At 40.6% G+C, this 24,639-nt stretch overlaps 1 protein-coding gene across 8 annotated transcripts in view; it reads left to right on the top strand.

The window, feature by feature from the left end:
• FGD4 (FYVE, RhoGEF and PH domain containing 4) overlaps positions 1-24,309 on the top strand; it is a 235,723-nt gene extending 211,414 nt beyond the window's left edge. For all 8 annotated transcript variants that reach the window (XM_032248279.1, XM_032248287.1, XM_032248281.1 and 5 more), the window contains 7 exons: positions 2,857-3,029; positions 7,792-7,822; positions 8,341-8,433; positions 9,048-9,173; positions 17,776-17,916; positions 21,023-21,163; positions 22,633-24,309. In XM_032248279.1, the coding sequence (XP_032104170.1) occupies positions 2,857-3,029; positions 7,792-7,822; positions 8,341-8,433; positions 9,048-9,173; positions 17,776-17,916; positions 21,023-21,163; positions 22,633-22,890 (963 nt within the window). In that variant the 3' untranslated portion in view covers positions 22,891-24,309. The remainder of the gene's footprint in view (positions 1-2,856; positions 3,030-7,791; positions 7,823-8,340; positions 8,434-9,047; positions 9,174-17,775; positions 17,917-21,022; positions 21,164-22,632) is intronic.
• The last annotated feature ends 330 nt before the right edge of the window (positions 24,310-24,639 follow it).

Below are 24,639 nucleotides of genomic sequence, written 5' to 3' on the forward strand. Positions count from 1 at the left end.
TTCTCCAGTGTGGAACTGAAATTTATAACACTGGCTACAGGAAGTTACAAAATGCGAAAACAACTGGCGAGAAACAAACTTCCAGAATGACTATTACATAACGTCACATAAACTTGTTGGAAGGTTTTACATACCCGTCGACCTTGTCTTCATAGCAATCTGGAGCTGAACAGAGGGCCTAGAAAGGACAGATCTAGACTCAAGTCCCAAGGAGAATAAAATGAGAAGGCTTGTTGAATTTAAGCACTTATTCTGTGCAAAGCACTGTTCTAAACATTTCACATTTGTTTCATTTAATCTCAGCAAGCTGTGACTTTTACAGATAATGACCTTGAGGCATGAGGGTTTACACAGCTCATAAAGGGTAGGGTGGAGGCTTGGTGCTTCCAGTCTGGCTTCAGAGCCTCTGCTAATAATAGTACTTAGCTGAAAGTAAAATTTTAGAGAAAATTTGAAGAATTAGTAAATTGAGAAATCTTGATGAAGGAAGTAAAATAAAATCATGTTGAGTTTAGCCCACATGGTATTGGGAAAGTAAATTTTAAAACATAATTTTATTCTCTAATTGCTCTTGTCGTAGAAAACATATGTAACCATGGGAAAAAAAAATATATATGTAACCCTAGAAAAAACTTGAGAAACACTAAATATGAAGAAAGAAGATAAATATAGACCTTCTCTTAGGAATCTGTCCTCAAATTAACACAGATATTTAGGGTTTTATTTCTTTCCATGTTTTAACATATTCAGAAATGAATTAAATGCTTTTATAAAGTCATTGAATGTGAATTTCTATCGTGTCAGCCTTCTAACATACCATTTTTCATGCAATTAATAGCCGTTGCTTTTTTTTTTTTTTTTTTTTTTTTTTTTGCGCGATGGAGTCCACTCTGTCACCCAGGCTGGAGTACAGTGGTGTGATCTTGGTTCAAGAAACCTCTGCCTCCCTGGCTCAAGGGATCCCACCTTAGCCTCCTGAGTAGCTGGGACCATATGCACACGCTACCACACCAGGCCAAGTTTTGTATTTTTTTGTAGAGATGGGGTTTCACCATTTGGCCAGGCTGGTCTCAAACTCCTGGCCTCAAGTGGTCCACCCATCTGGGCCTCCCAAAGTGCTGGGATTACAGGTGTGAGCCACCTCACCTGGCCAGCAAGGGGTGTTCATTGTTAACTAGAAATTAGGGACTGTACATAATTTGATTCAGTTTCAAAATGATAGTATTCATTTTAAAAGTACATCTTGTAAAGAATAAGACTCTGCCTTTAAAAACCTCTAATAAAACTGATGGCTTTTCAGCAAATTCATATGTGGTAAATTCTTATGCAAGACTTAAGGATTCATAATACTGTTCAAGAGTACTGTGTGATCATAGAGACCTTGGCCCTATGGCTTGCTTTTTATGTAGAATTTAATGTCTAAACCCCACATGTTCTAATGTGATTTGAATTAATAAATTGGCTATTTTTAAAAAGCTTAACATTAAACACTCTAGTAAAAAAAAAAAAATTGCTGACCAGGTGTTATGTCTCATATTATAATCCCAACATTTCAGGAGGCTGAGGTGGGAGTATCATTTGAGGCCAGGAGTTAAAGACAAGCCTGGGCTATTGTATTATCAACAGTAGCCTAGGCTGGTCTTTAAAGCCCATCAATGATAGACTGGACAAGGAAAATATGGCACAGATACACCATGGAATACTATGCAGCCATAAAAAATGATGAGTTCATATCCTTTGTAGGGACGTGGATGAACCTGGAAACCATCATTCTCAGCAAACTGACACAAGAACAGAAAATCAAATACCACGTGTTCTCACTCATAGGCAGGTGTTGAACAATGAGAACACATGGATACAGGGAGGGGAGCATCACACACTGGGGTCTGTTGTGGGGGTAGGGGAGGGACATCGGCGGGGGGAGGTTGGGGGGAGATAATATGGGGAGAAATGCCAGATATAGGTGACGGGGGAATGGAGGCAGCAAACCACATTGCCATGTGTGTACCTGTGCAACAATCCTGCATGATCTGCACATGTACCCCAGAACCTAAAGTAGAATTTTTTTTAAAAAATCATTTTCTTTAAATTAAAAAATAAAAAAGAAAGACCAGCCTGGGCAACATAGCTAGACCATGCATCTACAAAAAAAAATTTTTAATTGAGGCTGGGTGTGGTGGCTTACCTCTGTAATCGCAGCATTTTGGGAGGCCGAGGCAGGAGGATTGCTTGAGTTCAGGAGTTCAAGACCAGCCTGGGCAACATAGTGAGAGCTCGTCTCAACTAAGAAAAACTACCTAGGCATGGTGGTGTGTTTCTATAGTCCCACCTACTCAGAAAGCTGAGGTAGAAGGATGGCTTGAATACAGGAGTTAGAGACTGCGGTGAGCTATGATTGGACCACTGCACTGCAGCCTAGGTGGTAGAGTTAAACCCTGTCTCAAATATAATAATAATTGCTAAATATTACTTTCTTATTCTAACACCTATTAGATTTGCCCTCTAAGATACATCAATGAGAAATTCTTGTGTTTAAGAACTTACAAAGTTAAGAACTTAAGCTCCTGGTATATCAAACAAAGGTCCTTAGTAATTTGTTATGAATTTATTGAACTAATTTATTTGGTGCAGTAGTATAAATTATTGAGCCATGAGTGGGAAATACATTTTTCAAAATGTAAGAATATGATTTTTTATACAACATATAACCTCAATGTCTTAGTAAATAATTTTGCTCGTGCAGGAAGTACTGTGTTCTCTAGAAATTACTTGGAATTTTTGTCTAGGGCTACTTTTAAAATTGGTCAGTTTCCCCTATTTATTTTCTTTACTGATATGTGTTCTCCTTCTTTGCAGTTCAACAACATGTTGCTGTACTGTGTGCCCAGATTCAGCTTGGTAGGCTCTAAATTCACAGTTCGAACCAGGGTTGGCATTGATGGAATGAAAATTGTGGAGACTCAAAATGAAGAATATCCACATACTTTCCAGGTATCTGGGAAAGAGAGAACACTGGAACTGCAGGCCAGGTGAGGCAACCATTTCTATCACACTGCTTTCCCAAAGCATCAGAATGAATCATTAGAATAGAATTTCTCTGAGGGTTTTTCCCAAGTGAATGCTGCAGATCTCTGGGAATCTGGTTGGATGTAAATGCAGAGCTGTAAGTTCTTGAAAAGCAGGAGTCATGTCTCCTGTCTCTTGATACCTTCCTTCATAGTGCCTAGGACAGTAGTTTGTAGATGGTAAGCATTGAGTAAATTGATTAACTCTAATCCTTCCTCTAACCGTCCTTTCGGTCCACAAATGTTTATTGATGCTTATTATTCCATGCTAATCTCTGAGTCCTTCAGAGAGTCTACATTTTAGGAGCTACGGGGCACTTGAATGGAAAGAAATGTTGGTAAGGGGCAGGGTGGTAAGGGTAAAACTTCTCCCACCATAGTTGCAGGATGCATGAAGGGAGCCATTAGGGGCTCAGGTGGCCTCTGGCAACCAGGACTTCTGGAAGGCATGGCTCTTGTTGTATTTTTATTGATTGGCAGAGAAAGGGCGAGAGTTCTGGCCAGCATTCCCCTAACTATAACCATGTTCTTTTTCTGTTTCTTTTTGAGACGGAGTTTCGCTCATGTTGCCCAGACTGGAATGCAATGTCACCATCTTGGCTCACTGCAACTTCCGCCTCCTGGGTTCAAGCAATTCTCCTACTTCAGCCTCCTGAGTAGCTGGGATTACAGGCACCACCCACCACCACCCCCAGATAATTTTTGTATTTTTAGTAGAGACGGGGTTTCACCACGTTGGCCAGGCTGGTCTCGAACTTCTGACCTCAGGTGATCTGCCTGCCTCAGCCTCCCAAAGTGCTGGGATTACAGGCATGTCTGGCCCATAAACATTTTTTAAAGGATTAAAAAACCTCATGAGAACCGCTGCAGTTGATCATAGCTACCTCATGCATGAACCTCTGGAATATAGAGTGCTGTCAGGTTTTGAAATACCTGCTTTAGAAATAGTCATCCAGGCTGGGCGCGATGGTTCCTGCCTGTAATCCCAGCACTTTGGGAGGCTGAGGTGGGAGGATGACTTGAGGTCAAGAGTTCAAGATCAGCCTGGCCAACATGGCAAAACCCCATCTTTGCTAAAACGACAAAAATTAGCCACGCATGGTGGTGGATGCTTGTAATCCCGGCTACTTGGGAGGCTGAGGCAGGAGAATCGTTTGAACCCGGGAGTTGGAGGTTGCAGTGAGCTGACATCCCGCCACTGCACTCCAGCCTGGGCAACAGAGCAAGATCTGTCTCAAAAACATACAGTCATCTATTTATTCAAATGTCTAGGCTGGTAAAAATTTGGATGCTTTAGAAGATCACAGAGCAGAGGGTGAAGAACCAATCCTAGCTCTAGTGGGGTTAATACCCCAGAATCCATGAAGACTCAGAATGTTCTTCAGATCTTTTCCACCATTAGCTGATGTTTCTGGCTGCTCAGATGAATTACTTCTGGATATTTGTATTTAGTAACTGCCAAAGCTTAAATTTCAGCTTTTAAAAAGAGAACAAATCTTTTTTTTTTTTTTTTTTTTTTTGTTTGTTTGGTTTTTTTGAGACGGAGTTTCACTCCCGTTACCCAGGCTGGAGTGCAATGGCGTGGTCTCGGCTCACTGCAACCTCCGTCTCCTGGGTTCAGGCAATTCTCCTGCCTCAGCCTCCTGAGTAGCTGGGATTACAGGCACGCGCCACCATGCCCAGCTAATTTTTTGTATTTTTAGTAGAGACGGGGTTTCACCATGTTGACCAGGATGGTCTCGATCTCTTGACCTCGTGATCCACCCGCCTCGGCCTCCCAAAGTGCTGGGATTACAGGCGTGAGCCACCGCGCCCAGCCCGAGAACAAATCATTTTAACAGGAATCTGTGCCCAGGGAATCCAAGAATTGGTGAATTTATAGTTATGGAAGGTGGCAGGCTGGGAAGGTTTGAAGAAACAGCCAGTTCTTTGATTTCCCACAGAGAATATATATTGAACTTCCTTTTCCTTAGGGAGCAGGTAGCATTTCAGACTTGGCTTTGAATGTCATAGTTTTCCTACCTCCTCATGGTGGGATTGGGTCCCAGCCCCTCAAACCCAAGGGAAGAATATATGATGCTATGCTGAAGGCTCTTGACTGAGTCCTCACTCAGTGGTTGATTTACTGAGATACTGGTCCTGGCAACAGGGAACACTCATCAATAGTTTGTTTTTTGGTTTTTTTTTTTTTTTTTGACAGAATGTTGCTCTGTTGCCCAGGCTGGAGTGCAGTGATGTGATCTTGGCTCACTGCAACCTCCATGCCACAGGTTCAGTCAATTCTCGTGCCTCAGCCTCCTGAGTAGCTGGGATTATAGGCGCCTGTCAACAAGCCCAGCTAACTTTTTTTAGAAGAGACGGGGTTTTGACATTTTGGCTAGGCTAGTCTCAAACTCCTGACCTGAGGCAACCACCCTCCTTGGCCTCCCAAACTGCTGTGATTACAGGCGTGAGCTACTGCGCCCAACCTCATCAGTAGTTCTGATCATCACAGTTTTCATTGCCGAAGAATGAAGGCATTGCTGACTCTCAAATTTCAGCACACTTCCAAACTGCAAATTCAAGAGATGTGTCTAACCACAGGGAAGATATTTCTGAGGTTTCTTAGTTTGTCTAAATGGATACTTTCAGTCCTTCTTTAGCCGGTAGGGCTATTTTCTCATCAAGATGGGGCTAATTGGTGAGGAATTTTCTTAAGCACAGGTAGTCATCACTTTATAACATTCCAACACACGGTACTGGATACCTTCCAATTTGTGTTAGAAACATGGTTGTTCTGTCTTAAATTTCTCACTTACCTAATCTCATTGCTCTAGTTATATTTATGTTTGTATGGTGATTTTGAAGGTCCGAATTAAGTGATTACTTTCAGTATGATCTATCATGCTCTCTCTTTTTTTTTTTTTTTTTTTTTGAAACGAAGTTTTACTCTTGTAGCCCAGGCTGGAGTGCAATGGCACGATCTTGGCTCATTGCAACCTCTGCCTCCTTTATTCAAGCAATCCTCCTGCCTCAGCCTTCCAGAATAGCTGGGATTACAGGCACGTGCCGCCATACCTGGCTAATTTTTTATTTTTAGTAGAGACGGGGTTTCACCATGTTGGCCAGGCTGGTGTCAGACTCCTGAACTCCGGTGATCCGCCCACCTTGGCCTCCCAAAGTGCTGGGATTACAGGCGTGAGCCACCGTGCTCGGCCTATCATGCTCTTTTAAGAATGGGACAAACACTGAAGTTCCAAGAAAGCCAGAATGTCAGAGAAAGTATGTGGAATCAAAAATTGGGCATATATTTGGAGATATTTAAAGAGTATTTGATTCTGAAGCTAACTAGGGAAAAAAGATTTCACTTTTCTTGCTAAGGTATGAGTCAGCCTCAAGACTGAACTTGTACATTTGTGTTTCTTCTACTTTTAAAAAGAAAAAGTATTCTATTTTAGATACAGAATACTATTATGGTTTTCTATTGCTAAGTGGAAATAAAAGTATAGTAATAAGTAAACTAAAGAGGGAAGAAATCTACCTAAAACAAAAAGCAATAAGAAATTGTTGGGGTCTCTGCATTTGAAGGGCTAAAAGCAGCTGGCAAGTAACTGTGCTTCCAGGGCCATAGAGCTGTGGAGCAAGGCAGAGCAGTAGGGAGAGTTTTTTAAATTTTTTTAATTTTTAATTTTGAGAAGCAAGATTGAAGCCCCAGCTGAACAATAAGCAGAAGCTTCCACTTGGCAGACACAGATTCCAGCAGCATTCCTGGCGCATCATGGTGTTCAATAATCAATTTGCTGGAAAGATAGATTGTGACACAGAAACAGTCCTCCAACCAGTCTCATGCATATTTCATACCTGTGGGAATCAGGCAGGTAACCTTCAGGCTGGAACTGAAACTAAGCCCCTCTACCAGGCACATGCAAACAGACAGAGCAGACTCTGATCCTCTTCAAAATTCTTCAATTTGGAGATTGTACCCAGTTTAGAGTCCACTAAAAAAGGATTTTTCAAATGCGGCGTGTGACAGCAGACAGCAGCATAAGCTACCTGCAACAAAGAGGAAATGAAGTTTGGTTTATAGGAAAAGGGGAACCTGACTACAGTCGAGGAAATGTTTTTTCTGAACACTGGGGTCTGTTAATCTGTGAAACTTCCTTCCTACAGGCATTTAAATTTTTTATATGCTTTTCTTTATCTAAAATGGGTTAGGTTTGATATTGCCTAAAGCCACCTGAGAACTGGAAAATAAATTAAATTCTTTATAAAGGAAATGTTAAATAGCTCCCTAAGGCTTTACAGAGATACTTTAGATTTTCAAAGATAATTATTATCTGTTCTAAGATGGGCTGTGACTAGTAGCCTTTAGTAGCCTTCATGTGTTTTAGAAAACTGGAAGATTAGCTGTTGTATATTCAGTATAATGCTATATATATACAGTCACCTGATATATCTAACCAGATGATAGTTATTAAACTTTATGTCAAGACAGTATATTAATGGAAGCTTTACCTAACTAACCCCTCCACATTTTATGTGTACTAAAGTCAGCAGATAGTCTGAATCCCTATTTAAGAAGAATTTCATTTGTTCAATTGCCAGAGATTAATTTTTATTGTAATTCCTTCCATAACATCTCTGAATTTTCCAGAAAGTTGGAACAACATGAAAGCATAGTTTCATTTACCAGGTGTAAATAATCATTAATGTTCTTTGCATTCACTTTAATTTTGTTTTGTTTTAGTTCTGCACAAGACAAAGAAGAATGGATCAAGGTAAGCCTCATTTTTCTTTTCTATTCTTTTCTTTTTTTTTTTTTTTTGAGACAGGATCTCATTCTCACCCAGTCTGGAGTGCAGTGGCGCAATCATGTCTCACTGCACCTCTGCCTGGTCTCAAGCAATCCTCGCATCTCAGCCTCCTGAGTATCTGGGACTATAGACATGCACCACCATGTCTAGTTAATTTTTTTGTGTGTTTCATAGAGACAACGTTTTGCCATGTTGCCCAGGCTGATGTTGAATTCCTGAGCTCAAGCAATCTGCCTGCCTCAGTCTCCCAAAGTGCTGGGATTACAGGTGTGAGCCACTGCGCCCAGCTTATTTTCACTTCTGTTTTTTAGTAACTTCTCTGTGCATATATTGTTGTGTATATTTTAATATATAGTCGTCATTAAAATAGGTTCACTTAATTTTCAAAGTGATTCCTATCATAGATATTTGTTTGATAAAGTATATTCATTGGTTTATATGAGACACTTTAATGTGTGCTTTGAATTTTACTCATACTTTAGGCCCTTCAAGAAACCATCGATGCTTTTCATCAAAGGCATGAAACCTTCAGAAATGCAATTGCAAAGGATAATGACATTCATTCAGAGGTTTCTGTGAGTTGAATTAAATTCTTAACTTCAAGCTCTTTTATATCTTTGCAGTTGCGGAAGATCTGTTTAATCATTTTGTTCTTCAACCTTTTCCCTTTACAATGTCAGAAATGGCTGTTTAGACAGAATCTCATTCTTAAACGAGCACAATAGTGAGTGCCTTTTCATTCTACTTGAACTTCTTTGAATTTTTCTTACTCTTTTTTTTTTCTTAAGATAGAGGCTTGTTCTGTTGCCCAAGCCGAAGTGTAGTGGCACAATCTTGGCCCACTACAACCTCCACCTCCCAGGTTCAAGTGATTTTCCTGCCTTAGCCTCCCAAGTAGCTGGGATTATAGGTGCATGCCACCATGCCTGGCTAATTTTTATATTTTTAGTAGAGAGATGGTTTCACCATGTTGGCCAGGCTGGTCTTGAACTACTGACCTCAGGTGATCTGCCCACCTCGGCCACCCAAAGTGCTGGGATTACAGATGTGAGCCACTACACCGACCTTATTCTTGAGTTTCAGGACATGGTTTGAGCAATGTAGTTAAAATTATTTCAAAAAATAATGACAATAAAAGGGAATTGTAGTTTTTTTCCCTATTAAAATTGAATCTTTCTTTCCTTTTTAGACTGCTGAGCTAGGGAAAAGAGCCCCAAGATGGATCCGAGATAATGAAGTGACAATGTGTATGAAATGTAAAGAATCTTTCAATGCACTGACGCGAAGGAGGCATCATTGTCGAGCATGTGGATATGTAAGTGAGATTTCTTGATCATTAAGGTTGCTAGTAACTATATAAGTGATGTAAAGTCATCATCTTGGGGGACACACACACACACACACACACACACACACACACACACAGAGTAACTTTCAATGTATCACTAAATCAGTACATTTATTTCGATGCCAACTATGTGCAGAGCACTGTGCTGAGCCCTGGAGAAATGTTCCCTGGCTTCACAGAGCTTACATTGTAATGGAGAAGACAGACAAATAAGAATTTCAGATTACTATAGATAGAATAAAAAAGCAATTGAATAGTTAAAAGTGGACAGTATTAGTAATAGAGGAAGATTTGGAACCAATTTTAGTTCCAAAAAAAAAGACCTGTCTAAGGGGTTGATATTTAAATTGAAGCTTAAAAGATTGAGAAAAGGGGGCAGGCACAGTGGCTCACACCTGTAATCCCAGCACTTTGGGAGGCCGAGGTGGGTGGATCACCTGAGGTCAGGAGTTCAAGACCAGCCTGACCAACATGGTAAAATCCTGTCTCTACTAAAAGTACAAAATTAGCCGGGCATGGTGGCGTGTGCTTGTAATCCCAGCTACTTGGGAGGCTAAGGCAGGAGGATTGGGAGGTGGAGGGTACAGTGAGCTGAGATTGCAGCATTGCACTGCAGCCTGGGCAATAAGAGTGAAACTCTTTCTCCAAAAAGGAAAAAAAAAAAAAAAGGTTGAGAAAGAGCTAATAATCAATAGAAATGGGAAAAAACTTCAGACAGTGAAAGTCTATACGCAGAGCCCCTGAGGTAGGAAGGAACTTGGTCTGTTCATGAGACTGCCAAAGGTCATGAGGCTGGAGCATGATGAAAAAGACGAGGAGTGTTAGAGGAACAAATAATGGCCAAACAATGACTTGTTTCTGTGAGAAACAAGAGTAGATGGAACCCACAATACAAGTGGAAGTTCTGGCTTTGATGAGGAGAGGAAAACTTCCTCCATTATATCAGAAGGGAAAAAGAAAAAGATGTGTACAAATGTAGGTGAGTTGGGACTTTTGTTGTTTCTGATGGTGAGAAATGAGGGAGTTTATGTCCAATATCTGTATGTTCACTGAAGAACAAAGCAGAATCATCAGTTGAAAGTGAAGTTGAAAAGAACAAAGTTGAATCATCAGTTGAAGGAAGGAGGAGATGGGGAGATTCGAGAAAGAGGACTAAGTGTGAAAGTTTTCTCTGGGCAGAGAAAAGTGAGCCTGGTAGAGGGACAAAGGTGGACTTGGTTACCTGTTAGAAGTTTACAGTTACAAATTTAAAGGGACGCTAGTCAGCTTAGTGGCAGTGATTTTTTTCTAACAAGATATAGAAACTCAGGCCGGAGAAGGCAGATAGCAGGGTTTATCCAGAGTAAGTATAATGAGAAAAGCACTGGAAGAGAAGGGAAACATTTGCATCAAAGAGTTAATAATGAAGAAGAGGAGTCTCAATCAGATACAAAGAGCAGGAAAGCTAGGAGGCAGGGTTGATGGTTAATGTTCTCATTGTGGTGGGGTTGGTGGACAGAAGGAATTCAATAAGTTCAGAAATGTATGGTAGTGGACATCTTGGGGTCACTGAATGAGAAATATGGGAGATATTGATGAAAAAAATGGGATATGTGAATCTGGCCTGCCAGATATGGTTCACCTTCTGGTGATGACAAAGTCCTGGGGGTGACCATGAGACTGGATAGTAAGGTAGACTGCACAGCACTGGCCGCAGGGATATAAGGTGGTAGAGTTGGCCTTGTCACATGAATGTTGAAATCCACGGACATTGGGGTAGATCAGAGAACTATGTTCCATTAGTGAGAAATTCCTGAGTGAATGGGTGTGGGGGCAGATGATGAGGAGATGCTAACTCAGTAGGGGAGATGTGCAGAGCCAGACAATAATGGGCCTCAGAGGTGCCAGGGAACTGTTTGAAGCAAGGAAAGAGTCAGGGAATACAAGCCTCAGCTCTCAGCCCTGAGGTCTCAGAGGTGACAGAAGGCAAAATGGAGTGGGGGAAAAACAAAAAACCTCCACTAGAGAAAAGAGCCTGAGGATATGGAAGAGGTCGATTGTAGAGTGAAAATGGAACGGCATGGAGGTGAAAGTAGGAGATGAACTAGGTTAAATTATGTGCAGAGGCCAGGCGTGGTGGCTCACACCTGTAATCCCAGCACTTTGGGAGGCCGAGTAGGGTGGATCACAAGGGCAGGAGTTAGAGGCCAGCCTGGCCAGCATACTGGAACCCTGTCTCTACTTAAAAAAAATTAGCCAGGTGTTGTGGCAGGCACCTGTAATCCCAGCTCCTCGGGACACTGAAGCAGGAGAATCGCTTAAACCCGGGAGGCGGAGGTTGCAGTGACCCGAGATCACGCCATTGCACTCCAGCTCAGGCAACAGTGCAAGACTCCGTCTCAAAAAAAAAAAAAATTATGTATAGAGGAGTATGTTTGGTGATGAGGCGTGAAAATAGCCAGAGAGGTGGGCCTTTTCCTGGGACCTGAGAGACAGGAAAGTGGGACATGACATGGAGTGCATTCTGCTGGACTTTGAGATAAGGGCGGGCTGCCAGACCTACTGCTATGATCCCAGAAGTTTCCCTCGGTGACATGGCAGCCTAAAGGATGGTGCTTCCTGAGAATCTAAGGAACAATGCTTCACACTGAAGATACACATGTTAGGTATTGGTGGACACAAACTGCTTAGTATTAGAGTCAGCACTGCAAGACAGGGACTGGCAGAAAACGGGCTGGAATGGTGGTAGGTAGGAATCAGGTCACTGAGAGCCAGAGATGCCATGGTAAGATGCTTAGATTTAATCACTTTTTAAAGGGAATTGGTTCAATGAAGAAAGAGTTGAGGAAGACAGGAAGTAAGTAGTCAGGAATGACTTTAATGTTAAGATTTGGGTGACTGGATAAATGGTAGTGTGCTATTAATTGACATAGAAAAATGAAGCAAGGTTAAATGAAGGGGAGGTAAGCAAAAGGAAAAATAACAGTAGTTATCATTTATGATGTACAAGTGCCAGGGATTGTTTGAAGTGTGTTGTATACTGTTTCTTTTTTCTTTTCTTTTCTTTTTTTTTTTTTTTTTTTTTTTTTTTTTTGAGATAGAGTCTTGCTCTGTCGCCCAGGCTGGAGTGCAATGGCATGATCTCTGCTCACTGCAGCCTCTGCCCCATGGGTTTAAGCAATTCTCCTGCCTCAACCTCCTGAGGAGCTGGGATTACAGGCGTACGCCACCATGCCCAGCTAATTTTTGTACTTTTAGTAGAGATGGGGTTTCACCATGTTGGCCAGGCTGGTCTCTTGACTCCTGTGATCCACCCACCTCGGCCACCCAAAGTGCTGCGATTATAGGCATGAGCCACTGTGCCCCGCCCTATACTGTTCTTACAGTTTCTCAATTCTCATGTGTGGAAGATTCTATTTTCTCCATTATATAATTCAGAAATTGACTCTTTGTTACGTATTTCTCTTTTTTCTTATTCTCTCCCTGTGGGATTCAGATGAGGTGTACATAAGATCACCTCATTCCATCTTCCATTTCTCTTGTTTTTTTCCATCTCTGTGTCTCTCTCTGGCATTTTATTCATCTCTATCTCCTGTTTTGTTCATTTACTCTTCAGTTGTAGTGAATCTGCTGTTCATTTTTTTGTTTTGTTCATTTTGTTCATTTTTTATTTTAATTATTTCCAAAAGTTTTTCCTTCCAAAATCTGCCTGATCATTTTGGATAGTTTTTGTTGTTTGCCACTTTGTTTTCAAACATTTCTTATGTACTTTTCACATTTGTATCTAATAATGCCAGTAGCTAAAGGCATTATTTTTTTATTTTATTATTTTTTTAAGACGGTATTTTTGCTCTTGTTGCCCAGGCTGAAATGCAGTGGCGCAATGTTGGCTCACCGCAACCTCTGCCTCCCGGGTTCAAGCGATTCTCCTGCCTCAGCCTCCCAAGTAGCTGGGATTACAGACATGCACCACCACGCCCAGCTAATTTTGTATTTTTAGTAGAGACGAGGCTCCTCCATGTTGGTCAGGCTAGTTTTGAATTTCCAACCTCAGGTGATCTGCCTGCCTCAACCTCCCAAAGTGCTGGGATCACAGGCGTGAGCCACCGTGCCTGGCCTAGCTGAAGACATTTTAAGGGTTCCAAATCTGTTGTTTCTACTAAATTCTAGTTCCTGGAGGCTTGCTTTCTGCTGTAATTGGTTTCTTCTCATTGTGAGCTTGTATTTGGTTGATGCGTCATTATCTTCCTTTCTTTTTTTATTTTTATTTTTTTTGAGACAGAGTGTCACTCTGTCGCCAGGCACCAGGCTGGAGTGCAATGGTGCAATCTCGGCTCACTGTAACCTCCGCCTCCCGGGTTCAAGCAATTCTTCTGCCTCAGCCTCCCGAGTAGCTGGGACTACAGGCGCGTGCCACAACGCCCAGCTAATTTTTGTATTTTTAGTAGAGATGGGGTTTCACCATGTTTGCCAGGATGGTCACGATCTCTTGACCTCATGATCTGCTTGCCTTGGCCTCCCAAAGTGCTGGGATTACAGGCGTGAGCCACTGCGCCTGACCACCATTATCTTCCTTTCATAAGTTTTGGCATAATGACAGAGTCTGGGGGTCAGTTTTCCCATGGCCTCCAGGCCCCATGGACTGTCTCCTAATCCCAGCACTGCCCATCCCACTTGTTTGCTCTGTTCATCCACCATTACAATTTCAGCTTACTGTGTGTCTGTTGGTTTGTTTGTTCACTGGGTTTGGGGGCCTTGGAGAGTTCTCTTACATTAGTGTGAAGAAGTAAAACATTACAATTATTTGCTGTATTTTGTCCAGAATCCAGTTGTATTATAGCAAAATTCTCAGAGTTATCTGTCATGTTGATAGCAGCAGGAGTCAAAAACATATTTAATAATGGTTATATGTTTCATTATGACTGTTTACATAGTCTTTCTATATCCTAAAGTTACATAAACTTCAGCTGGGCATGGTAGCTCACACCTGTAATCCCAGCACTTTGGAGGGAGGCTGAGACAGGAGGATAGCTTGAGACCAGGAATTTGAGACCAACTGGGCAACATGGTGAAACTCAGTCTCTATAAAAAATACAAAATAGCCTGGACGGTGGCACATGCCTGTAGTCCCAGCTACTCAGGAGGCTCAGGTGGGAGAATCGCTTGAGCTCAGGAGGTCAAGGCTGCCGTGAGCCAAGATCACACCTCTGCACTTCAGCCTGAGTGACAGAGCAAGACCTCATCTGAAAAAAATAAAAACAAAAAAGTTATATGAACGTCTGTAAAAACTTACAATTTTTCTGGTTTTTGTTTGTCTTTGATACTTTATAAATTCCCCTGTTGTTTATGAAATTTCAAATTCCTTATCCAAAAATATGTTTCTGATTATAAGTTAATAACAATATTGCCAATATTTAAATGTAATGATGCTACATATTAACATAATTAGATCATGATTTGGTCAGCTACTGAGCTGAGTTTCATACAGAAAAGTGAGGAACAAACTATGGAATGAAGCTGGAAAGAGGCAATTTTTGGAGGACTTTTTAAACCAAGTTAAAGATCATAGCCTTTCTCCTAAAAGGAGACACAGAGAACAGTATCAAGCGGTTCTCCTGCCTCAGACTCCCAGGTAACTGGGATTACAGGCCCGCACCACCATACCCAGCTAATTGTTGTATTTTTAGTAGAGACGGGATTTCCCTGTGTTGGCCAGGCTGGTCTCAAACTCTGGACCTGAGGGGATCTGAGGATTTTAAATAGAGGAGGAATAAATCAGAGTATGTACATATATATATATACATTTTTTTTTTTTTTTTTTTTTTTTTTTTGAGATGGAGTCTTGCTCTGTTGCTAGGCTGGAGTGCAGTGGCAGGATCTCAGCTCACTACAGCCTTTGCCTCCTGGGTTCAAGTGATTCTCCTGCCTCAGCCTTCTGAGTAGATGGGACTACAGGTGCATACCATCACACCCAGCTAATTTTTGTATTTTTAGTAGAGACAGGGTTTCACCATGTTGGCCAGGATGGTCTCAATCTCTTGACCTCGTGATTGGCCTGCACTGGCCCCCTAAAGTGCTGGGATAACAGGTGTGAGCCGCCGTACCGGGAAGTAGCTTTTTTTTGGTTGTTTTTTGTTTTTTGAGACGGTCTCTGGCTCTGTTGCCCAGGCTGGAGTGCAGTGGCGCTATCGTGGCCCACTGCAACCTCCACCTCCCAAGTTCTTGCAATTCTCCTGCCTCAGCCTCCTGAATAGCTGGGACTACGGATGCACGCCACCATGCCTGGCTAATTTTTTTCTTTTTTTGTATTTTAGTAGAGACGGGGTTTCACTATGTTGCCTGGGCTGCTCTCAAACTCCTGAGCTCAGGCAATCCACCCACCTCGGCCTCCCAAAGTGCTGAGATTACAGGCATGAGCCACTGCACCCGCCCATAGCTTTTTTTTTTTACAGTGTCGTAAGCTGATATATTATTTGTGTGCCTAAGTGTAACAATTCTCATTGATAGTTTTTTTAGCTTATTCTTCCTATTTTCCTCAGACTTAGTTTTGACTCAAGAAGGTAGTTTTGTGATCAAAATTAAATTGACAGCAAAGAGCTTTTTTATCAGGATAAGACTTTAAAAATCTATCATTAAGTTTGCTTGAAATGATTTCCGTTATTGGCATACTTGCTTGCAATAAACAAAAAATGTGTTTAAATATGCATTGTCAAAATACTGTGCTATGATTTGAAAATAAATAAAATGGATGGTATGAGTCTGCAGATACAAGTATGTCTAATTCTAAATCCCAGAGTAATTTCATTGTAATTATGAGCAAACAGTGGACCATTTTTATCTTGAATTTTAAATGCTATAAACCTACAACAAAAATTTGAATTATATATTTTCTTTAATACAACTTGTCTACTATAAATTGAGGGGAAAATATACTTCTGTAAAAGGAAGAAGATATTAAACTAGAAGATTTTAAGCAAATCCTATAATAGAAAAAAATGATCACTAAGAAATACGCATTTGTGTCGTATTCATTCATTTATTGGCAGTCTGCGAATGTTTATTACGTGTCTGTTGAGCAAAATATACAAAGACAGTCTCTCTTGGAGCTTACAGCCCTGTAAAGGAGATAAACAATCAAATAATCATACAAGAATAAAATTAAAAGCTGTAATCATTACTATGAAAGAAAAGGCAGGGAACACTGACAGGAGACATGCTGTGTTCTGGGATTTGGAGGAGTCCTCATTGAGGAACTGGAATTTGAACCAACATCTGAAGGGAAACCAAAAGTTAACTCAGTGAAGCAGAGAGGAGAGAGGCAGAGAGCATGGCCCTTGGGAACTGTAAGAAGCCAGTGTCACCGAGGACACAGCCCAGAAAGACCAGAAAGAAGGCAAATTATGCAGGACTTTGTAGGCCATGATTAAGAATTGGCTCTTTAGCCAAGAGCAAAGGAAAGAGTGAAGGATTTTAAATAGAGGAGGAATAAATCAGAGTAACTTTTTTTTTTTTTTTTTTTTTGAGACTGGGTTTTACTCTGTCACCCAGGATGGAGTGCAGTAGCATGAGCTCCGCCTTGGCTGGTCTGGAAATCCTGGACTCAAGCGATCTGTCCTTCTTGGCCTCCCAAAGTGCTGGGATTACAGGAGCCACCACACTTGACCAGATTAGCATTCTTTTATTTTTTTTTAGACAGAGTCTTGCTCTGTCGCCCAGGCTGGAGCTCTGTAGCGTGACCTCGACTCACTGCAGCCTTCGCCTCCTGGGTTCAAGTGATTTTCCTGCCTCAGCCTCCTGAGTAGATGGGACTACAGGCACATACCACCACACCTGGCTAAGTTTTGTACTTTTAGTAGAGATGGGGTTTCACCATGTTGGCCAGGATGGTCTCAATCTCCTGACCTTGTGATCCACCCGCCTCCCAAAGTGCTGGGATTGCAGACATGAGCCATTGCACCCAGCCCAGATTAGCATTTTTAAGAGGCGCATCACTCCACTGTTTGGAAGATATTATAGCTTGGAGGAGGTATAAGAGTGGAGGCCTGGAAATGGACTTGGGTGGTTATAAGGAAGTTGTGGAAAAATAGACTGAAGAAATATTTAGAAAAGTGAAATCAGTGGGACTTTGTAAAATAGAAAATCTTTGGGTGAGATTGAAAGAGGTTTTGGGGATGACTCCTGTGTGTCAGACACAGGACCAATCGTATGACTGCCCCATTTCCTGCAATAGAAAGGACTGAGAGGAGACCGGGTTGGGAGAAGCGGGTTGGATGGACTGAGACCAGGGAAGGTCGTGAGCAGTTTGGAGAGGATATTGATGAACATTCAGAAGTATGAAGAGTCAAGGTCTACACTAAGCCTTTGAGGGTCTTCTACCTTTAGAGGCCAGGAAAAGAAGGATGAGTGAGCAGACCTCCTCCCAAACACGGTTGAAACACCCTATGTCTAGTGTTTATAGGGATGTTCCTTTTCTAACAAAAATCTGCCTTCTATGCTTAACACTTTCTCATTCATTATTACCTATAATTGATTATTGCTTAAATTGTATCATTTAAATATGATTACTGTTCTTTTTTCTTTTAAATTTAAGGTGGTTTGTTGGAAATGCTCCGACTACAAAGCTCAACTTGAATATGATGGAGGTAAATTGAACAAAGTTTGTAAAGACTGTTATCAAATCATAAGTGGATTCACAGAAAGTGAAGAAAAGAAAAGGAAAGGAATTTTAGAGGTAAGAAATATCAAATATTGGATGTTTTTTAGATTTTTTTTTTGCGATGAAGTCTTGCTCTGTCACCCAGGCTGGAGTGCAGTGACACGATCTCAGCTCACTGCAACTTCTGCCTCCTTGGTTCAAGCAATTCTTCTGCCTCAGCCTCCCAGGTAGCTGGGATTACCAGCCTATGCCACCATGCCCAGCTAATTTTTATATTTTTGGTACAGATGGGGTTTCCCCATGTTGGCCAGTTTGGTCTCGAACTCCTGACCTCAGGTGATCTGCCCACCTCAGCCTCCCAAAGTGGTGGGATTATGGGCATAAGCCACCATACCCAGCCTAGATTTTTATAGAACAGAATCCTCTTAGCTATGAGGAGTACAAATAATATGTTTTGTTATTTCTTTGAGTATTTAACAATTTGTATAATGAGCAAGATTTATGCTTTTGTTCTAATATGCTGACTTTTGGGAGTCCCATAATACATTGAATTTTGTGGCAGTAGCTATAGCTAAATATTTCAGTATTAACTGACATCTCTTCTAATACCCAAATTATTGTAGTATATTTTCTATAAAGGAAAGCTTTTACTCTCAATTTCATCATATTGGCTTTACAAACCACTTTAGATAAAAGTGTTATTACCGAACAGACTATTCCAACTTATTATAGTAAAATATCTAGTTTATTATAGTCATTTAATAGCCAGTGACATACTCTGATAACTGCATTGAAATTTTATTGAAGTGTCTCCCAAGTTAATTTGACTCAGTTTCTAGAAAAGATTCAGAAGCCTGGGAACTATAATGTAGCTTATCTGAATTAATAATATGGATCTACTAATAAAAATGAAATTCTTTGGGGGAGTATAACCTTTCACTCAATTAGAATCCAAAGTTAGTGTTCTCTGTCATCAAATTGATTGTAAATGATCATGTGTAAAAATGTTCCCTGGCTCATGGGCCATACAAAAAGAAGTGGTGGGCTGGATTTGGCTTGTGGGCTATCATTTGCTAACCAGTGCTGCTTAGAAAACTGTAGCCAGGTGTGGTGGCTCATGCCTGTAATTGCAGCACCAAGGCCAAGGCGGGTTGTTCACTTGGGGTCAGGAGTTCAAGACCAGCCTGACCAACATGGTGAAACCCCATTCTACTAAAAACACAAAAATTAGCCAGGTGTGGTGGTGCCTGCCTGTAATCCCAGCTACTGGGGAGGCTGAGGCAGGAGAATTGCTTGAACCTGGGAGGCGGAGGTTGCAGTGACCCAATATTGTGCTATAGCACTCCAGCCTGGGTGACAAGAGCTAAACTCTATCTCAAAAAAAAAAAAAAAAAACACCTTTCTGTGATGAAGCATCAGTTTTGTTTTTTTTTCCTCAGACTATCACAGATCAATGTTTTTGTAAAATACACAATAACACACTTGGGTATCATCACAAATTCAAACTGTTATAAAAGTGTAATACTTTCTCCTACTTGTGTGATTACGTGAAACTGGTAACAAAACCATTTGGAGACCTGGAGACCAGCATGGATAACACTGAGTAGCACTACCTGAAGGGTTTCAGAGACAGAAAATAGAAAATAGAAGCAAACCAGTTAGTTTCCTAAGGTATATAACAAAACCTATTATTTAGTTAAATGGTTTTGTTCCATTTTTTAGCCTTTTTTTTTTTTTTTTTTTTTTTGACAGACTCAATCTGTTGCCGAGGCTGGAGTGCAGTGGTGTGATCTCGACTCACTTCAACCTGTGCCTCCCCAGTCCAAGCAATTCTCATGCCTCAGCCTCCTGAGTAGCTAAGATTATGGATGTGTGCCACCACACCTGGCTAATTTTTTGTTTGTTCATTTTTTTAAGTAGAGATATGGTTTCACTATGTTGCCTAGGCTAGTCTCGAACTCTTGACCTCAAGTGATCCACCTGCCTTTGCCTCCCAAAGTGCAGAGATTACATGTGTGAGCCACCACACCTGGCCTTTTAACCAAAAATTTTTATATTACGAGGCAAAGCAGAAAAATTAAACGGGCCTATGTATTAGTCTGTTCTCACACTGCTATAAAGACATAACCAAGACTGGGTAATTTATAAATAAAAGAGGTTTAATTGACTCACAGTTCCACATGGCTGGGGAGGCCCAGGAAACTTAACAATCATGGCAAAAGGAGAAGAGGCACGTCTTACATGGTGGCAAATGAGAGTGAGCAAGTATAGGAAGGAAGAACTGTCAGACACTTATAAAACCATCAGATCTCATGAGAACTCACAATCACGAGAACAGCATGGGGGATACTACCCCCCCTTCCACCTCTCCCTTGACACATGGGGATTATGGGGATTACAATTCAAGATGAGATTTGGCTGGGGACACAAGGCCTAACCATACCACTCTACAAAAATGGATTGCATTGAAAAAGTTTTTAATTCAGCGTACTCAAACAAAGATTGCTGGTTGCTGTTTGCCTTTTTGCTATTATATTCTTTCTTAGTTAAAGTAGGTATAGCATTGTCGTTACAAGTTCAGGCTCTGGTCTGGGCACAGTGACTCACGCTTGTAATCCTGGCACTTTAGGAGGTCAAGGCAGGAGGATTGCTTGAGGCCAGGACTTCAAGACCAGTGTGGGCAATATAGTAAGAGCCTGTCTCTACAAAAAAATGTAAAAATTATCTCCCAGCTACTTGGGAGGGTGAGGCAGAGGATCAGAGTTCAGGCTCTGGATCCAGACTCTCTAGGTTCAAATCCTAGCATGCCAATGTGTGATCTTGGGAAAGCTATTTAAACTCTGAGCCTCAGAGAAAATGAAAATACTAACTTCTCAGTGTTGATGTGAGGATTAAATCAAATAATACATGTATTGAGCTAAGAAAAGTGCTTCCATGATAAGCAGTCAATAAATATTTGACTCTTTAAATTCAAGGTCTATTTATACAAAGAGCTAAAATTGGCTTAAATGTTTTCCATGTTAAAACGTTTTAACAATAATTGCACATGAATCTTTTTTGGATAGCCCAGGGAGACATTTTATATAAACACCTACTTTGTGAATATTTCCCTTTAGTTGAATGATTTCTTTATCTGGTTCGTTGTGTGTTTATTCTCTCTCTTTCCATTATATTTTTCCAGATTGAATCAGCAGAAGTATCTGGAAACAGTGTGGTGTGCAGCTTTCTTCAGTATATGGAGAAGTCGAAACCTTGGCAGAAAGCTTGGTGTGTGATCCCCAAGCAAGACCCCCTTGTGCTGTACATGTATGGTGCCCCCCAGGTATCTAACCACATCTGTCCGAAGGGACAGATGCCCTTGGGGGCAGGGGGAAGCAAGTGGACAGTGGACTCAAAATCTGTAGAACAAGAGTTTCACTGTTTCATTAAATTTGAAAAATAATGAGTAAAGTTCAAGTTTGTTGTTTAAGCTGATGGATTCATTTTATAGCCCATATTTTCTTCAGTCTGGATTGTCTATCTCTTTCTTCTCTCCTTCAATGGGTTTGGGAAAAGAATAGAATTAGGAATGAGTATGAAGAGGAGGGGAAACAAGGCTTTTTAATGACAGGAAACATTAAGAAAAGACTCTGATTTTGTTGTTGTTTTTGTTGTGGGGGGTGTGTGTGTGTGTGTGTGTGTGTGTGTGTGTGTGTGTGTGATGGCGTTTCACTCATGTTGCCCAGGCTGGAGTGCAATGGCATGATCTTGGCTCATTACACCCTCCACTTCCCGGGTTCAAGTGATCCTCCTGCCTCAGCCTTCTGAGTAGATGAAATTACAGGTGCTCGCCACCACATCTGGCTAATTTTTATATTTTTAGTAGAGACGGGGTTTCGCCATGTTGATCAGGCTACTCTCAAACTCCTGACCTCAGGTGATTTACCCTCCTTGGCCTCCCAAAGTGCTGGGAATTCAGGCATCAGCCACCACGCTCAGCCAATTTTGTTTTTTATTTTATTTGTTGCTTAATGGATAGATATCTGAAAAAGAAGTTTGAGAGGATGGGTAACTTAAAATCCATCTTGTGCTATCATTTAATAACAGCTTTTTTAAGAATCCCATGTATATGGACCTGAGATAAATCTATGGGAACAATGATATGCAGGTTTAGCTTCTAACAAGAGCAGCACCAGGTCCTATGATTGTGTTGTGCTTGAAGAATCAAATGTACAATACTTAAACCAGTTATGCATTTACTCTGAAAATATAAAAAATTTAAATATACCTGTTGTATTTTCTTATATATATTAAGGGCTGGTAAAAATTATTTTATTTTGAAAATAGACTAAAAATGACAGGCTATATAGCTTATTTTCCTTTATTGCTTTTCCTATAAGCCTTCCATGTGCATAAGTAAGTTGAAGAGGGAATGAACGATTCACCAGATAAAACTGCCTTTAGCAATGAGATTATCGTTCATGTTTGCTGGTTTAATACAGTATGATGGTAATTGCTTTCTTCCCCTTTTCACTGAATGAAGAGTTGAACGGGCTCTTTCACAGAGGAGGGTTTAGTGTCTCTGAGCCCTAGTTGATTTGGGTGTCAGCGCTTATTCATTCAACTAACGTTATCAGTGGCCTCGCGTACAGGCTCTGTGCCAAGCAATGGGATTACCTGCCGTGCCCACGGAGAACTCACTGTTTGAGTCTGGTTGGGACAGTGGTAGGAAGAAAGGTTTAGTAGCAACAAGGGACACCCTTAGCAAGCAAATACATCTCCTGCTTTTAATGTGCGGTGTTTTTTCTTTAGGACGTCAGAGCCCAGGCCACCATTCCACTTCTGGGCTATGTGGTAGATGACATGCCACGGAGTGCAGACCTGCCACACAGTTTCAAACTGACCCAGTCTAAGTCTGTGCACAGCTTTGCTGCAGACAGCGAGGAACTGAAGCATAAATGGCTGAAAGTCATCCTTTTAGCTGTCACAGGTGAGACACCAGATGGTCCAAATGAGCATCCAGGCACCTTGGATGATCATCCTGAACCTAAGAAAAAATCAGAATGCTGAACTTATCCAGGACCAGCCATAGTGCAGAGGTCTCAAGATGTAAAGCTCAAGACATTCCCAGCTCTTCATACTCATCTGCTAGCACTTTATGTTGAAGAATACAGGCTCATAAATGCATCAGTTGAGGACTATTTTCCTATGTTTATGTACTCCTAACGAAAGTAGTGTACAGTGTCATTCTACCGATAAAGTTTTGAAATAATGTGAAAACTGGATCATTTTTTGAGCTATTCCTTGAATATGTGCTTTTTTGTCTTGAAGAAAATGGTATCAGTTGATTCTGTCACTGTCAGGTTAGAATGAGCACTTTCATTTAAGAAATCCTTTAATATGTTCTTCTCTTTCACACGTAGGACCTGTAACAGTTTGAAAGATATACCTCCATGTTGCCAAAATAGATCCACGGTGAAAAATACAGGGACAGTTTAGGCTATTGTATTAACTTATTTAATTTAGTTTATAAATCTCTAGCTGCATAAATGATGTCTGTTCTTTTAAAACAAAAAGGACAATTGTTGGTGTTCAGATTTTCGATTTATGAAGAAAAGAGAACTTGTTTTGTAGAAATACTTCTAAGAATATCTTAAGTATATAGTAATTATGTATATATAGTATTAAATATATATATATATATACTATACATGCTTTTCTCTTTAGCTTTGGGTTCACATTCATTTCTAATTTATTTTTTAAATATAAAGCATGGTTTATCTTGGAATTCAGCAATGTTCTAAACTGAAGAAATGTTTTGGTGATTTATGTTTAACTGATTGGCATTTGAGGGTATTGATATTTTTATAAGTGGTAATTTATGTGGCATGGGATATATTTGTGAATTCCAACAGTACTTTTAAAGTACCATCTTTTGTTTCTGTGCCTATTTAAAACAGTGCCTCTCTTAGAAGGTGCTATTAATGTAAGATGAGGGTTCAGTTATAAGCTTCAGTCTTGATTATTTTAAGATTAAAGTGCATTTCAGTCACTGGGACAGTCAAAGTCATGTAGGTTGTTTTACCTTTTATGATCCTAAAATTGTTGCAGTAGTTAACCTCAGCATGTACAGAAATTTTCACCAAAACCCAAACTTAGGAGACACCCGACCCTTTTACAGAACTAGGATATGTGGAAACCACGTTCATTGTAATGTTTTTCTTTTCCATAAGGTAGTCAAGCATGGTTAAATGAGGACCCTCTATATACTGAACACTTAAGATCTGTGTGGGCCTATTCCTTTGTCAGAATGAAACAAAATCCACCTGGGATAACCCATGTTTGGGGCAGGGGCTGGTCACATGATTCCTTGTCATGAAGGCTGCGCTACACTGTGTTGTACCTCTGATTAAAATCTCACACTAAGTTTACTATTTAACTTAATCCTTTTCTCAAATTAAACATTTTTTTATATTGTCATACCCCAAACATTCTCACTTTTTAATGTACCAGTCTGCTAGAAATCTCTAAGAATGATCCCACTATCTTTAGTATGTAAGGATTACACCTTAGGGGTAGAATAGAATTTGAGACTGCCACACATTTATTCAGGCCTTGTTACTTTAAGAAATATCTTATTTTTTCCACCCTATAGGAGCAAGTGAATCAATTATTGCTGACATAATTAGGTTCACTTCCTCCATAAAAGGAATATCAGCCATGATCATTAACATTAAACCAAATACATGGAGCCAAAAAGAGATAAAAGTAGCTTCTTAGGTCCTATTAAATCAGAGAAAGACTAAAAGAAATTTTACA

Source organism: Sapajus apella, unplaced genomic scaffold (genome assembly GCF_009761245.1).
Source record: "Sapajus apella isolate SASKATOON/1434 unplaced genomic scaffold, GSC_monkey_1.0 scaffold66, whole genome shotgun sequence".
In the NCBI taxonomy this organism is placed as follows: Eukaryota; Metazoa; Chordata; class Mammalia; order Primates; family Cebidae; genus Sapajus; species Sapajus apella.